The 14,083-nt window shown below is 44.5% G+C and overlaps 1 protein-coding gene across 2 annotated transcripts in view; it reads right to left on the bottom strand.

Moving 5' to 3' along the window:
- Positions 1 to 14,083, bottom strand: part of ANKMY1 (ankyrin repeat and MYND domain containing 1) — a 588,784-nt gene that overhangs the window by 460,711 nt on the left and 113,990 nt on the right. For both annotated transcript variants that reach the window (XM_085634115.1, XM_085634116.1), the window contains exons 3-4: positions 13,399 to 13,575; positions 3,431 to 3,577 (exon numbers count right to left, since the gene is read on the bottom strand). In XM_085634115.1, the coding sequence (XP_085490241.1) occupies positions 3,431 to 3,577; positions 13,399 to 13,575 (324 nt within the window). The remainder of the gene's footprint in view (positions 1 to 3,430; positions 3,578 to 13,398; positions 13,576 to 14,083) is intronic.

Here is a 14,083-nt window from a genome sequence, read left to right as displayed (position 1 = left end):
ATGGCGAACAAAGCGGTACAAAAGGGGGTGGTGATGGACGGAGCATCAGAACCAATCAAACACTCACACCCAGTCAGTAGATCTGGGTTTGATCTATCACCGTTCTTTGGCCCACTCTGCCACCCCAGTTCAGACATGGCCATGTCTACACCGGGGTGGTGTAGTGGGCAAAAGAACGATGGATTTAACCCAGATCTCTTGACTGGGGGAGAATGTATGCATTGTCAGCATTCCGTCCATCATTTGTTTGTTGTAACGCTTTTCGCCCTAAGTGGGATGGGTATTCCCAGACGTGGGACCCGTGCTCACTACGCCACTGGAGTCAAGCTATCCTGGCTGATGACGGCTGATAGCCAGAAACCGGTCCTAGGATGCTTGATTCCGGTCCAGGGAAGACATGGCTTGGCAGTTCGGGCTGGACTGTTCCCATGAGGCACAGGGTCAAGACTGATTTGCATATGGCCATGTCTAAACTGGGGTGGTGTAGTGGGCAAAAGAACGATGGATTTAACCCAGATCTCTTGACTGGGGGAGAATGTATGCATTGTCAGCATTCCGTCCATCATTTGTTTGTTGTAACGCTTTTCGCCCTAAGTGGGATGGGTATTCCCAGACGTGGGACCCGTGCTCACTACGCCACTGGAGTCAAGCTATCCTGGCTGATGACGGCTGATAGCCAGAAACCGGTCCTAGGATGCTTGATTCCGGTCCAGGGAAGACATGGCTTGGCAGTTCGGGCTGGACTGTTCCCATGAGGCACAGGGTCAAGACTGATTTGCATATGGCCATGTCTAAACTGGGGTGGTGTAGTGGGCAAAAGAACGATGGATTTAACCCAGATCTCTTGACTGGGGGAGAATGTATGCATTGTCAGCATTCCGTCCATCATTTGTTTGTTGTAACGCTTTTCGCCCTAAGTGGGATGGGTATTCCCAGACGTGGGACCCGTGCTCACTACGCCACTGGAGTCAAGCTATCCTGGCTGATGACGGCTGATAGCCAGAAACCGGTCCTAGGATGCTTGATTCCGGTCCAGGGAAGACATGGCTTGGCAGTTCGGGCTGGACTGTTCCCATGAGGCACAGGGTCAAGACTGATTTGCATATGGCCATGTCTAAACTGGGGTGGTGTAGTGGGCAAAAGAACGATGGATTTAACCCAGATCTCTTGACTGGGGGAGAATGTATGCATTGTCAGCATTCCGTCCATCATTTGTTTGTTGTAACGCTTTTCGCCCTAAGTGGGATGGGTATTCCCAGACGTGGGACCCGTGCTCACTACGCCACTGGAGTCAAGCTATCCTGGCTGATGACGGCTGATAGCCAGAAACCGGTCCTAGGATGCTTGATTCCGGTCCAGGGAAGACATGGCTTGGCAGTTCGGGCTGGACTGTTCCCATGAGGCACAGGGTCAAGACTGATTTGCATATGGCCATGTCTAAACTGGGGTGGTGTAATGGGCAAAAGAACGATGGATTTAACCCAGATCTCTTGACTGGGGGAGAATGTATGCATTGTCAGCATTCCGTCCATCATTTGTTTGTTGTAACGCTTTTCGCCCTAAGTGGGATGGGTATTCCCAGACGTGGGACCCGTGCTCACTACGCCACTGGAGTCAAGCTATCCTGGCTGATGACGGCTGATAGCCAGAAACCGGTCCTAGGATGCTTGATTCCGGTCCAGGGAAGACATGGCTTGGCAGTTCGGGCTGGACTGTTCCCATGAGGCACAGGGTCAAGACTGATTTGCATATGGCCATGTCTAAACTGGGGTGGTGTAGTGGGCAAAAGAACGATGGATTTAACCCAGATCTCTTGACTGGGGGAGAATGTATGCATTGTCAGCATTCCGTCCATCATGTGTTTGTTGTAACGCTTTTCGCCCTAAGTGGGATGGGTATTCCCAGACGTGGGACCCGTGCTCACTACGCCACTGGAGTCAAGCTATCCTGGCTGATGACGGCTGATAGCCAGAAACCGGTCCTAGGATGCTTGATTCCGGTCCAGGGAAGACATGGCTTGGCAGTTCGGGCTGGACTGTTCCCATGAGGCACAGGGTCAAGACTGATTTGCATATGGCCATGTCTAAACTGGGGTGGTGTAGTGGGCAAAAGAACGATGGATTTAACCCAGATCTCTTGACTGGGGGAGAATGTATGCATTGTCAGCATTCCGTCCATCATTTGTTTGTTGTAACGCTTTTCGCCCTAAGTGGGATGGGTATTCCCAGACGTGGGACCCGTGCTCACTACGCCACTGGAGTCAAGCTATCCTGGCTGATGACGGCTGATAGCCAGAAACCGGTCCTAGGATGCTTGATTCCGGTCCAGGGAAGACATGGCTTGGCAGTTCGGGCTGGACTGTTCCCATGAGGCACAGGGTCAAGACTGATTTGCATATGGCCATGTCTAAACTGGGGTGGTGTAGTGGGCAAAAGAACGATGGATTTAACCCAGATCTCTTGACTGGGGGAGAATGTATGCATTGTCAGCATTCCGTCCATCATTTGTTTGTTGTAACGCTAGGTATATATGAGGGCTTACATTCAGGCTTGCGATGAGATGTGCCTTCAAATGCTTACTGAGAACATAGCCTTTTCACATTCATTGCATGGTTGCCAGTCAATCATTCATTCATTCATCCATTGTCCGAGGCACAGTAACCATTGTACCTGACAATGCTTCCACGCTGATTACGTCCTGGAAATACCTTCCTTTTAGAAGAAGGTTAAGTCATGAGAAAATCTGCAACAGAGCTGTGCATCGTAGTGTTAACAAACATCCACCGCCTATACCCCAGCCAGCAGAACAATGAATGGCTCTGCAGTCGTGCATCTGGGAGCTGGAAGATGAAGACTCATAAGATATTGTAAAAAAAACTGATTTTGCTGTATTTGACCATGGTAACATAATGAGAATCTACAAATGAGAATCTACATTTCAGGCAAAATCAAATTGCTCTATTTTTTAATACGAATGCAGCTTAACTAATGTGGAATCAGTTTGCTCCATTTTTTTTTAATTAAATTCGTGGATAAGCTTATTCATCACTTCTCAATGCCACTGTATAATTAAAATGTTGAGTATGCAAAAGATGAGTAATATGTTGTGTGCAACTGTTTCACAACCTGTTTTGTATCTTTAGAATTGCTCCTGTAAAGGTTATGTGGTCCGACTGCTTTTGTCTTAATGCCCCTCTCTCCAACTTAAGCCCTCTACCAAAACTCCCCGTCACGAGTCTTATCAGTTTTACATTTGCAAATGTTTACAACAATATTCAGAAGATGTTAGTTTTAAGATGTCCAACCCCTGAGACTTAAAGCGTAAGGATGACACTGCAGGACTGGAATGCAAACAGGGTAAAAATGTAAGGTTGTGAAGAGAAAAAGTGCAGAAAACAAAAAATATGATATTAGTTATGTTGCTTTTTCACCTGAAATGTTTGGTTGTCTAGAAATTCCATGGTTCCGTATCCCTCTTTTCGGCCCAGATAAAATGAACCTGTAAATGTAGAAATATCTGGCCAAATGTAAATTCCTTTGCCATGAGGGTGGTCCTTATAAAATTCTCCCATATACCTCTGCAATGCAATAGAAAGAAATATAGCTCTGTTAACATGTAATACACCAGGAAAAGTATATAAAAAGCCAAAGTATGAGCGATTGTGGTTTCTTGGCCATTTTATTATTAAAGATAGATTCTGTGGTCAAATGGAGATGTAAAGAAAGAATATCGACAGTTATGACAATACCTTTGCATGTAGTTTTTGCTTTGAAATCAGCGTTAAGTCGAAAAAAGGCGAACCATTCAATTCTTAGATAGTGAACAAAAACACCATATTGCAATAAAGTCTACATTTCCCAGGCAGGAGCCTGCAGCAGTTAGAAATATGAATTGACAACATAAGCACTTTACATTTTTTCAATACGCTAGACAAGTTTGGTTGCCCTGAAAAGCAATGCAAAGACGTGAAGGAATGAATACATTGTGCTACAAGAAAACTGAAAAATTCGAGAAAGGTCTGTAGGCTTATTGTGCGTGGCACCATACATTGCCCTGAGAAACCAAATGCAATTAATCTCAGTGTGTTGAGCCTACCAAACTCATAAGGCAGAATTTGCAATGGTCAATGCTTCAGATTCAGTTTCTTTAAGAATATCATCAAAAAACGAGCGTAATTATGTCTCCGTACCACGACCGGAAGAAAAATATTGACTGTAAAGAAGCCCAAAGGACCACACCATGTAATATGGTAGGTAGGCTGTAACTACAAAGATATGACAATTCGGGCAGTTCACAAAGACAATATGGTAGAACACGCCAGGGGCGTTACACAGACCCCCCCATACCCCGCAGTGCGGAACCCCCAAGCTACAGGGGCCCCCCTCAGCACTACACTTTGGCCGGGGAGCTCCTAATAAGAGTCCGGAGGCGGCCCCTCCCGTACCTTGCAGGGGGGCCCCCTCAATTATCGTTACGCCACAACACACACTGCGGAAATGTCCATCAAAGAAAATGAGAGGTTGTTGCGTGCTTCAGGGGTATCACTCTCTGATCAGTGAGTGTGACAAACATATGAATATTGGTAGCGTCCCCTAAATTAGGGGGCTTCCCCCTAAGAACTGCTGGGAACCCTCAGCCGACTGGGTGATGTGTCTAAAATGTTAATCTGTTTAATGTAGCCAGTGACGACGAGTTTGCTGTGAGTTTACATCATAGTAAATATTTATTCTTGTATCGATATTTCAACATTCATATCGGATGCAGATAAATCAAGCAGGATTCATTGAATATTTCATAATTTCAAACGTGTCTCCCTATGCATTTCGGGCATCGTCAGGGAAGAATGTCTGTGAAATTAACATGGCAAAGATAAACATGAGGATACCACTCCTAAAGGCTAAAACCGTCACTATGTTAGGAAACGTGCAACTGAATGTGAACTAAACACGCAAATTAATCAGTCAAATTAATGGTTAATTTTCCTGAATATTGGAAGGTGTAAGATGTTTGAGCAAACTTTTAGATCTTCAAGAAAAATTTACATAGTGTTTATAACGTACAAGGGAGGGGAAACGGCCTTTACAACGCACGCATGCAGTTTCCCCGCAAGCGGCGCAATGCTTGCCTTAACCTCGCATATGCCTTAACCAAGCATATGCGTGGTTAAGGCAGTCGGTGTTCTAGCTGTCTGAGCGGATGGGTGGGGAGAGGCACCCACAGAATCGCGGCAGGAAAAAGGATCAGGACACAGCTTGGTAAGTTGGGCTGGGGCCAGGGGGAGGTGGGGAAGGTTTTAGGGAAGGGGACTGGTTTTAGGGCTCAGGTTGGGGAGCTGGGGTCGGGGTAGTTTTTAGACCAGGGGGCTGGATTTTAGGGCCGGGGGGGGAAAGGAACAGTTTTCAGGGCTAGGGTGGCAGTTTTTAGGGGCTCTGGGCGGGTGTGCTGAGGTCGGGGTAGTTTTTTTGGGCTAGGGGGCTGGGTTTTAGGGCTCAAAGAAGGAGGTCAGGGTAGTTAATATGGCTGGGGCAACATTCCGTCCATCATCTTGTGTGTTTTGCCGTTCGCCCTATGTGGGAGGGAAGGGTATGCTCAGACGTGGGTCCCGTGCTCACTACGCCACTGGAGTCAAGCTATCCTGGCTGAAGATGGGTGAAACCCAGACACCGGTCCTAGGATGCTTGATTCTGGTCCAGGGAAGACATGGCTTGGCAGTTCGGGTTGGACTGTTCCCATGAGGCACAGGGTCAAGACTGATTTGCATATGGCCATGTCTGAACTGGGGTGGCATGGTGAGCAAAATAACGATGGATTAAACCCAGATCTGTGACTGGGGGTGAATGTTTTGCCAATGTGCAACATTCCGTCCATCATCTTGTGTGTTTTGCGGGTAGATTACAACACAGGAAGACCAAATTTTAGGGCTCAGGGCAGGGGGGCTGGGGTGGGATATTTGCCACACATATAACTTTACTAATCATGCCTTTGCTACGAAATTACTTGTAAAGGCATGCATGGTAAAAGCATGCGTGGTAAAGACGCAGTCATTGTAAAGACTGCGTGGTTAAGACATGCGTGGTTTAGGCATGCGTGGTTGTGTCATACAACCACAAGTGAGAAATGCTACTCCCTCTCCAGCGGTATGGATCTGCTAGCTATACAAATAGACAATGTGTCCAATTATGGAGGTCAATGAACTCTAAATACTTTATACAATATTCTTGGTGAAAAGAACAAACATATTAAATAAGCCCTGGACTGTTTTTTTTTCAGTTGGTTCAATCAGGAAAAAACAGAACAGCTTAATATTCATGGACGCATTTCTGGGATGATTTAGATTCTCTGAAGATGTTGGGTACATTCAAAGCTTATTTTTTGTAAAATAGCAAGATTTCCAGAGTATTCAACTCAATGGGTGTGTTGCACAAGTATAGGGCCAGGCGATAGTTACAAATACCTGCTATCCATTTGTTACATTGAGTGGTTTTCATGAAGGCTGCCTTATTCTAAAGTGGATATAACATCCGGTCTGTTGTTTGTTTTAGGTTCCCTCTCCGATCCTGTAGCTACCTGTTGAGCTGTGCAAGCCTCTAGGTACCATCCTTAAAGAGTCAATATCTATGCTCTCCACTTAGGACGACCATTTCATCTGCAGTAATGCAGTTGGAATCAACATTACAGCTTGACCATTTCTGGTTGGCCTGACCCCTACCTGCATACCCCGAAAGGCCATTAAAAGGTACAAAAAAGGAAGATACACATCTCTCTGAGCTGAAGTTCTTGGGTGATGGTAGCCTCAGCAGAGTGAGCCTGCAGCTGACTAGAATCACTGGAAAAATGACGGAATGGCCAAACAACGTTGAGGCATTATACAAACTTCCAGTACAGCATCTGTAGTGTCCGCACTGCTTCTGGGGTGCCTGTTTCTGTTCCATCCAGCAACATATGGATACAGAGGTTTTTCTTTCATCTCAGGCTTTGGGCCTCCATCCTATTGGCTACAATCCGTTGCCTAATACTAGAACCATTTAACCCAACGTTTTAGTCCTTGTGGTTTTCAGAGAGATTGTTCTATTAAGGTAAGTTTGGACAGAGACTCTACCTCAAGTTCCCAGTAGGCACTGGTAAATGATGGATCCAATACGATAAAGACCATCTGTCCCATGGGCATCTCTGTCAGCAAACAATTTTTTGTTGAAATTGTCCCATTTTGAGATGTAGGCCTACAGTTTGCTACCAAGGGACTGCATTTGTTGATACTACGCCACACAGGCCTGTGCTCTCCCATTTGAACTTTAATAAGCTCTGTGAGAATAACGTGTCTTTAACTGGTCCCACAACTGGAACTGTATTCTGTACAATGCCAGCTTCTGAACTAATGGCTAATTAATGGCTGAGCTAATGGCTTTGGTTAAACCAAACTATAGACTTTTTAAGCTGTTGAAAATGTATGTTGAGAACTGACCTACAGGGTCTCCAACACAATAATATGTCCAGCCTTACACTTAAAACCACAAACACTGAAGAAGTAAGACGGGCATATAATATTCAAAATAAGCACATATTACCTGATTTACAGTAGGTCTGGGCGGAAAGATTCACTCCTTTCGCAGAGCTGGAGGAATTCCGTAACTCGGCACTATGCATGTAACACGGAGTTCCCGCTAAATTCAGCCATGTGGTGCCTGGCAGAATCTTTTTTCTGTTGGCACGCGCAAGACTTATGGCGCATGGTGCAGAGCGCAACAAGACTTACCGGCCACTTGTGAACATGCACGAGATTTGCCAGCCGGTAGCGCGGCTTCCGGTCGTGACAGCACATTCCAGTACCATTTTCATGATGTTGGCGAGTGCGAGCGAGCGCTGCTGCACCTCAAGCAGATTGTCTACTCAAGAAACAGCTACATTTACTCCAAAAGACAACAAGAAGGAAGTGCCCCAGAATCTCCAACTTCCTGTTCCTGTCCAGCAGGCTCCTCCCTGTGCTGTGTCCATCTCCTGGTTACTTTTCGAGGTGGAAGGATCGCTATCTTTTTCTGCTGCATATACACCATTGAATTTAAGGACCTTGTTTTTGTGATATCACAAGCAAATTCAAAAACCTTTGAATAACCATGTTTTTTGTTTGATAGAGGGTATGCAGTAGTATTTATTTGTACTTATATTCAATTTTATTGTGGTGGGTTATTTGCATTTAATTTTTTTATCTTTTGTAAAGGAAAAAAGGTTGCACAGTTCAGTACATTTTCACCATGTTTGCTAAATTTGCACTACTAATTTATTTGACTGCTCACAGGCCACCCAGCCAGTAGGCCCAATACTAGTCATGGGTACATAAAGCAACTATTTCTGTAGTATATATTTTTTTAAAACATCATTTAGGGCAGGGATTGCATTGGATTACATTTAAAATGTGGGGTTTATTTTTCGAATTTCATGTTTTTTTCTACAAAACTTGTATTTAGGTGGGGTAATATTTGACAACTTGTGAGGATGTGTTTTGTTGTCAAATCTTTATAGCGCACTTAATTTTTGTTTTTGGCATTGTTGAATTAATGGTAGTGTTATCTTCACTGTTACCATGCCTTCTTTGTTTGGCCAGTGTGTGAGTGAGTATGTTTGCCATAGGCCACCATTTGTCTTTGTTCTCCATGTCATGTGGCCGGGCGCCATTTTGTGTAGTCAGTGTCCATTGGCATGCATATTTTCTTTCTTGTGGCCATGCCTCCTTAATTGCTGTTGTTGGTTGAAAATGTGGTCAGAGACCATTTTGTGTAGCAAGCCAGCCAGTGTACTTTTGCCAGAGGCCTAGATGTGCTCTTTGTTGTGACCATGCCTATTTGCTTGCTGTTGTTGTCTGATTATGTGGTCAGTGGCCATTTTGTGTAGCCAGCCAGTGTGCTTTTGCCATAGGACTGCATCTGTTCTTAGTTGTGGACATGCCCCCTTGCTGGCTGTTGTTGTTTGACCATGTGGTAGGTGGCCATTTTGTATAGTCAGCCAGTGTGCTTTTGCCACATGCCTGCATGTGTTCTTTGTTGTGCCAGGCTTCTATTGCTTGTTTTTGTTGTGTGACCATGCAATCAGTGGCCATTTTGCACAGCCAGCCAGTGTGCTTTTGCCATAGACCTGCGTGTGTTCTTTGTTGTGGCTATGCCTCCTTGTTTGTTATTGTTGGTTGACATGTGGCCGCGGCCATTCTGTGCAGCCACCCTTTTCTAGTTGTCAAATCCATTTTCTAGGGACAGTGATAGGAGCGGGCTGTGCCTTTTTGTTAATTTTTTTGTACTTTTTCCTGATATCAGTTTAATAATATGCTTGAGGATCATTGTACTATACGTATATTATGAACAATGTTGTATATCACATGCTTTTTAAAAAAAAATTACCTGCACCTCCTTGCCTCCCAGCAATGTGTTTCTTGTAGTCCCCTAGTAAACCAGCAATTAGATTAATTTGTTTTTTATTCATTTTTAATAAAAAATAAAATTAAACAATTACATTTATTGAAATGTAATTTTTAATTGCAACTTTTAAAAAACATTTTTCCTCCATCCATCCATCCATCGTCTGCATGCAATAGGTGACTGCTGCACACATTTTTTAAGGATTGTCATCATTACTCATTTCCCCCTGAACATCTTGCCTACCATGGCGCACGGCTGCACGCCAGCATTAATTTTTTAAGTATTATTATTCCATTTTTCCCTGGCCTCTTTCATTCTTTTTCCAGAAGGGGATGTTGCACAATACAAGATGTGAATTGTTGAGCAAATCAGAGACCTGGAAGAAGAAAAGCTGGAAATTAGAGTTCCACTTCCGGGCAGACGTTCTGGGGTGCCACCTTCAACTTCCAGAGAGAGCAGTGCTGTGGGTTGTCTTACAGCAGCCTACACAAGCAACAAGAACGCCAGCAACAACCACAACAAATGGGCCCCAACTTCTGCATTGGCTTGGTTTTAGGTGGCAGATCTTAAGTCCAGTGAAGAGGTTAAGGCAAAAGAGGTTGAGGAAGTGGCAGAACCAATGACCATTAAGAGGATGTTCTAAGCATATCTGGATGAACCAAGAGAGGTCTATGTGGATCAAAACCCATTGGTGTATTGGTATGGGAAGATGGCCAATGGCCAGAGCTCAGCAGGCTGGCAATGAAGCATCTGGCTTGTCCAGTATGTCTGCTGAGCGTGTGTCCAGTGCAGCTGGTGCAGTTGTGACATTGAGAAGGACCAGTCTCTCGCCTCAAAACCTGGAGAGATTGACTATGATCAATACAAACAAACACTTCACATCACACATTTCCATTGTCCCTGATATACTACAGGAGGTGGAAGAGGATGAGGGTGATTGGTCAGACTCAAGTGTGTTAGCTGGCCAACATCTGGGTGAACCACCCCAGTTTTAGGACAAACTCCACTTGACTGGGTAGGCCACCACAGAACGTTTAAATGATTTATTGTCAAACTGCTTCCCCCCCAAACAAAACAGGATATAAATTGTGGAACATTATGTTTGTGTCTGACTTATGACGCCCTACCATTTTTAGGCACATGTATGACCAGATAGGCCGGATTGGAGCTGGACTAGCGTGCAATGAAGAAACATCCACATTCCCTTCAGGTTGGAGGCAATGCCTGCCTCCCTCTCGTGCCTATCCTTCTTTTATACATCACCTAGCAGGGCTGCCCTAGTAAAAAGCATTTGATTTACAAGACTGCCAAATTCCAATGTGTTGCTTGCATCAAAGAGGAGATACAATTGTGTACCTATCACTGTGCTTGGATTGGAACAGGTAACTATTGTACTAATGAGTGATAAATGATTGAGTGACTATGAGTGATGATTGATGTGGTGGCAGATAGTGAAGGAGGGTGTTCAACTAATTTCTAATCTTGATTTCGATGATTTGCAAAGTTTGGGGCCTAATGGGTGATAATTTTTCTTGACGGTGATTGGCCATTTCACACTTAGCTAGATTTACTTGCAGGGTCCCCCCCTTTTCTTCTGGTTCTTCACAGGCCACACCAGACACTTTAATTAACCAACCAAATCTACACAACATATTCAAATTCTGTTTCTTTTCTTGTTCTTCAACAGCAGTGCACTACAGATCTATCTTGCTCAGATCGGGACGGAGTTGGACTGATTCGTTACTCGGAGCCAGGAGGATGGAGGGACTCAGGGCAAGACTACCTCAACAGCCAGAAGAAGAAAGTTATCGTCTTCATAGGGAAACCAGCATGGTGATGACTTTGAGGCCTACTCAGCTCTGTGGACTGGAGAAAGGTGTGTTGATTTGGGAAATGCTGCTGAGTGTGTGTGTGTGTGCTGTCTCAAATGTGAGACTCCTCTTATGTGGTAGCGGTCGAGGGGCTGTTGCTTGTAACTGGAGATAGACTTGTGATGCCACATCATCACATGATGCATGCACTTGGCTAAATGTTATGATGGAAGTTTGCTTCGTTCAAATATCCTTGTAGAACAAAATAAGACAAAATCTCCTCTAGGGTTTCAATGCTCAAGATAATAGCGACAACCTCTACTGTGACGAGCATTGAGTCCATGATTGAGTGTGTCCAGAAATGTTTTGCCACAGGAATTTCCTGTTGGTCTTGCATCTGTCCCTCCCCAAGAGGATAGGCTGATGTATTTTTCCTGTCTACTGTCATGAAAAATCTGGTGGTCACGGACAGAAAGAAAAATAAAGATTCCGACACTGATCATTAAATTTTTGTTTTTCTGAAAAAAATCCTGCCGTGTTTGTGAAAACAAAAATGTTTGCTGCGCAGCTGACTAAACTTCCAGTGTTTCAGAGGAGCACCATGGCTCCTCTGAAGGTACAAAGATCACCACAAGGCCTGCAAAAACCTCCTAATTTGGAAGGCGGATGTCCTGCTGGGATGACCTGCACTCCCCTGGATGAACGACTAAGGATGCACCAGGGTCAAAACCAGCCCCATAGTCTTTAAAATCATCCCCATCATCCCCCTAGTAATTGTGAATCATCTCCTCAGTAATTTCTAACCTTTAAATAGAACCCTTGTATTCCTGCTAGACAACCAAGCTTTCCTCGTGCATTAAAATACCCCAGACACATAACTTTACCTCAAAGTGCTATCTCCCAATGACATCCCGCAACTAAGAAGATGCCTGAGCATTATACAAATAAGGATAGCTGTCGTTTATCTAAAATTAAGCTGTTTCGAGATCCAGTTTATTCTCATTAGAGGCAGCCTATCTCAAGAACAGATTAAAGCATGGTTCACCAATATTGCCATGGATGCTTTTTTCCTAAATTTCCTACATTTACTGGATGACTGGTTACTTGGCTCTACCTTGACTCCAACTTCCACTTGAAGGAAATTGCCAAAGTCACTTCCAGTTTCGTTTAAATTGAGCTTGCTGCCTAAAATCAAGCTTCACTTGTAAGCCTCCAAACTGCATTGCACCATCCAAGCTCAAGCACTCTGACACATTAAGAATGACAAGGTTCTGATAGTCAGTCTGCCCACCTACGTCTACTTTCATATGAAAGTGTCTTTCATGCACCCAATTCCTTAATCATTAGTTCCATGAAACACAGCCACATGGGCCGCACCCAAAAAGAAGTCAGCAGACATCATACCCAAATCATACAGCTTCAGGTTCAAGCCATTCATACTAAAAGCAAGATTACCTTGAAGAAAAAAAAATAATTTCAAGTCAACACCGCACCACTCAGAACTCACTTGGGAAGGATGTAAACCCAGAACACACACAAAGAGATGACAAAGGAGCAAGCATTCCTCATAAAAAAACCTAGGATCTGGAACAGGATTTCACTGGATCCCCTCTCTCAAAATCCCTCCAACAACCCTCACTCTCCCTCACCATCATATGGGCCTTCTCACCCACTGCCAACCCAAAGCCCTCTGCACTCTCAGAGTGGCAGGGGATATTCAAAGCCACACTGGTTGAGGCCCTGTAACAGCCATTGCCAGCATGTACTGAAATACCATGTCACCAATAATCTCAAAAGAGGCTTTGAGTGGTGCAGACAGCAAAGTCAGCAGTGGGAGACACTAGGTGCCACCCCATATTCCTTGGCCTCCCTCTGATCTGCGAAGACTTGAGAGGGACTGGAGAAGGTGGGCAAGACACCAGAATGTCATCCGCCACTCCAGGGTCTGGACAGCCTGGCAAGACAAGGGGAAGGCTTGGGAGGTGAATGCTTCCCGACAATGGCACATCATTGAGAATCATCTTTTGATTGTCATTGCTGTGATGTAATAGTTGTGGATAACCAGATTTAGACTTGGGTATTAACACTAATGCTATACATAACATCAAAGTAATTCAATTATACCTGATCATGACGCTCCCTCCATATTTGTCTTTTAAATTGTACAGTTAGTAGTCACTTACCTCACCGTTGGCCCAAATAAATTCTCCATGTCCCAGTTTTACATCAACTTCAAAATGTCCTTTGTACGAAGAGCCGTCTGCCCACTGTTGGAAGCTGCGCATCTGTTGCAGTTGGGTCACTTTCTTTTCTGGGCACCACACATCTGCGTATTTTTGTTCCATGTTTCTTTGTTCCTTCTGAAATCACAATGAAGCGAAGATCTTGTATAAGACACAAGTAAGAGAAATGAAATGCAGTATCAAAATCAAGCTTTCATTGAAACTATTCTTCTTGCTGCATCAATTAAATCATAACCTGGAGTCATCGCTAAATACTTCACGGTAAATTCCAATCATTGCAAAAACATGCATCCTACTGTGGAACGCTTAAAAAACCCTGACAACACAATGTGAAAAACAATAATACTATACAATTTGCAACAAGAAACATGTATGCATCCATTACTACATGGAGCTTGACCCAATTAGAGTACTACTTGTATTTTCTGGTTACACGGCAGACCCACATTTGTCTTTCTACTCGCACATTGAGCATATAGCAAACAAGCATTTGCAATGCGGGGAGGAGCCAAGATGGCGGACGGACAGGACGTCTGAGCTCCCGGCTCCGCAGCCCGTCTGCTGTTTGCATGACATCCTGATCTTTAATCCTGCCTACGGCGCGAGCAAATGTAACCACGAATGC

This window comes from Triturus cristatus, chromosome 11, assembly GCF_964204655.1.
Source record: "Triturus cristatus chromosome 11, aTriCri1.1, whole genome shotgun sequence".
In the NCBI taxonomy this organism is placed as follows: domain Eukaryota; kingdom Metazoa; phylum Chordata; class Amphibia; order Caudata; family Salamandridae; genus Triturus; species Triturus cristatus.
The sequence above is the reverse complement of the archived record's forward strand: the minus strand, read 5'-3'. Positions and strand labels throughout refer to the sequence as shown.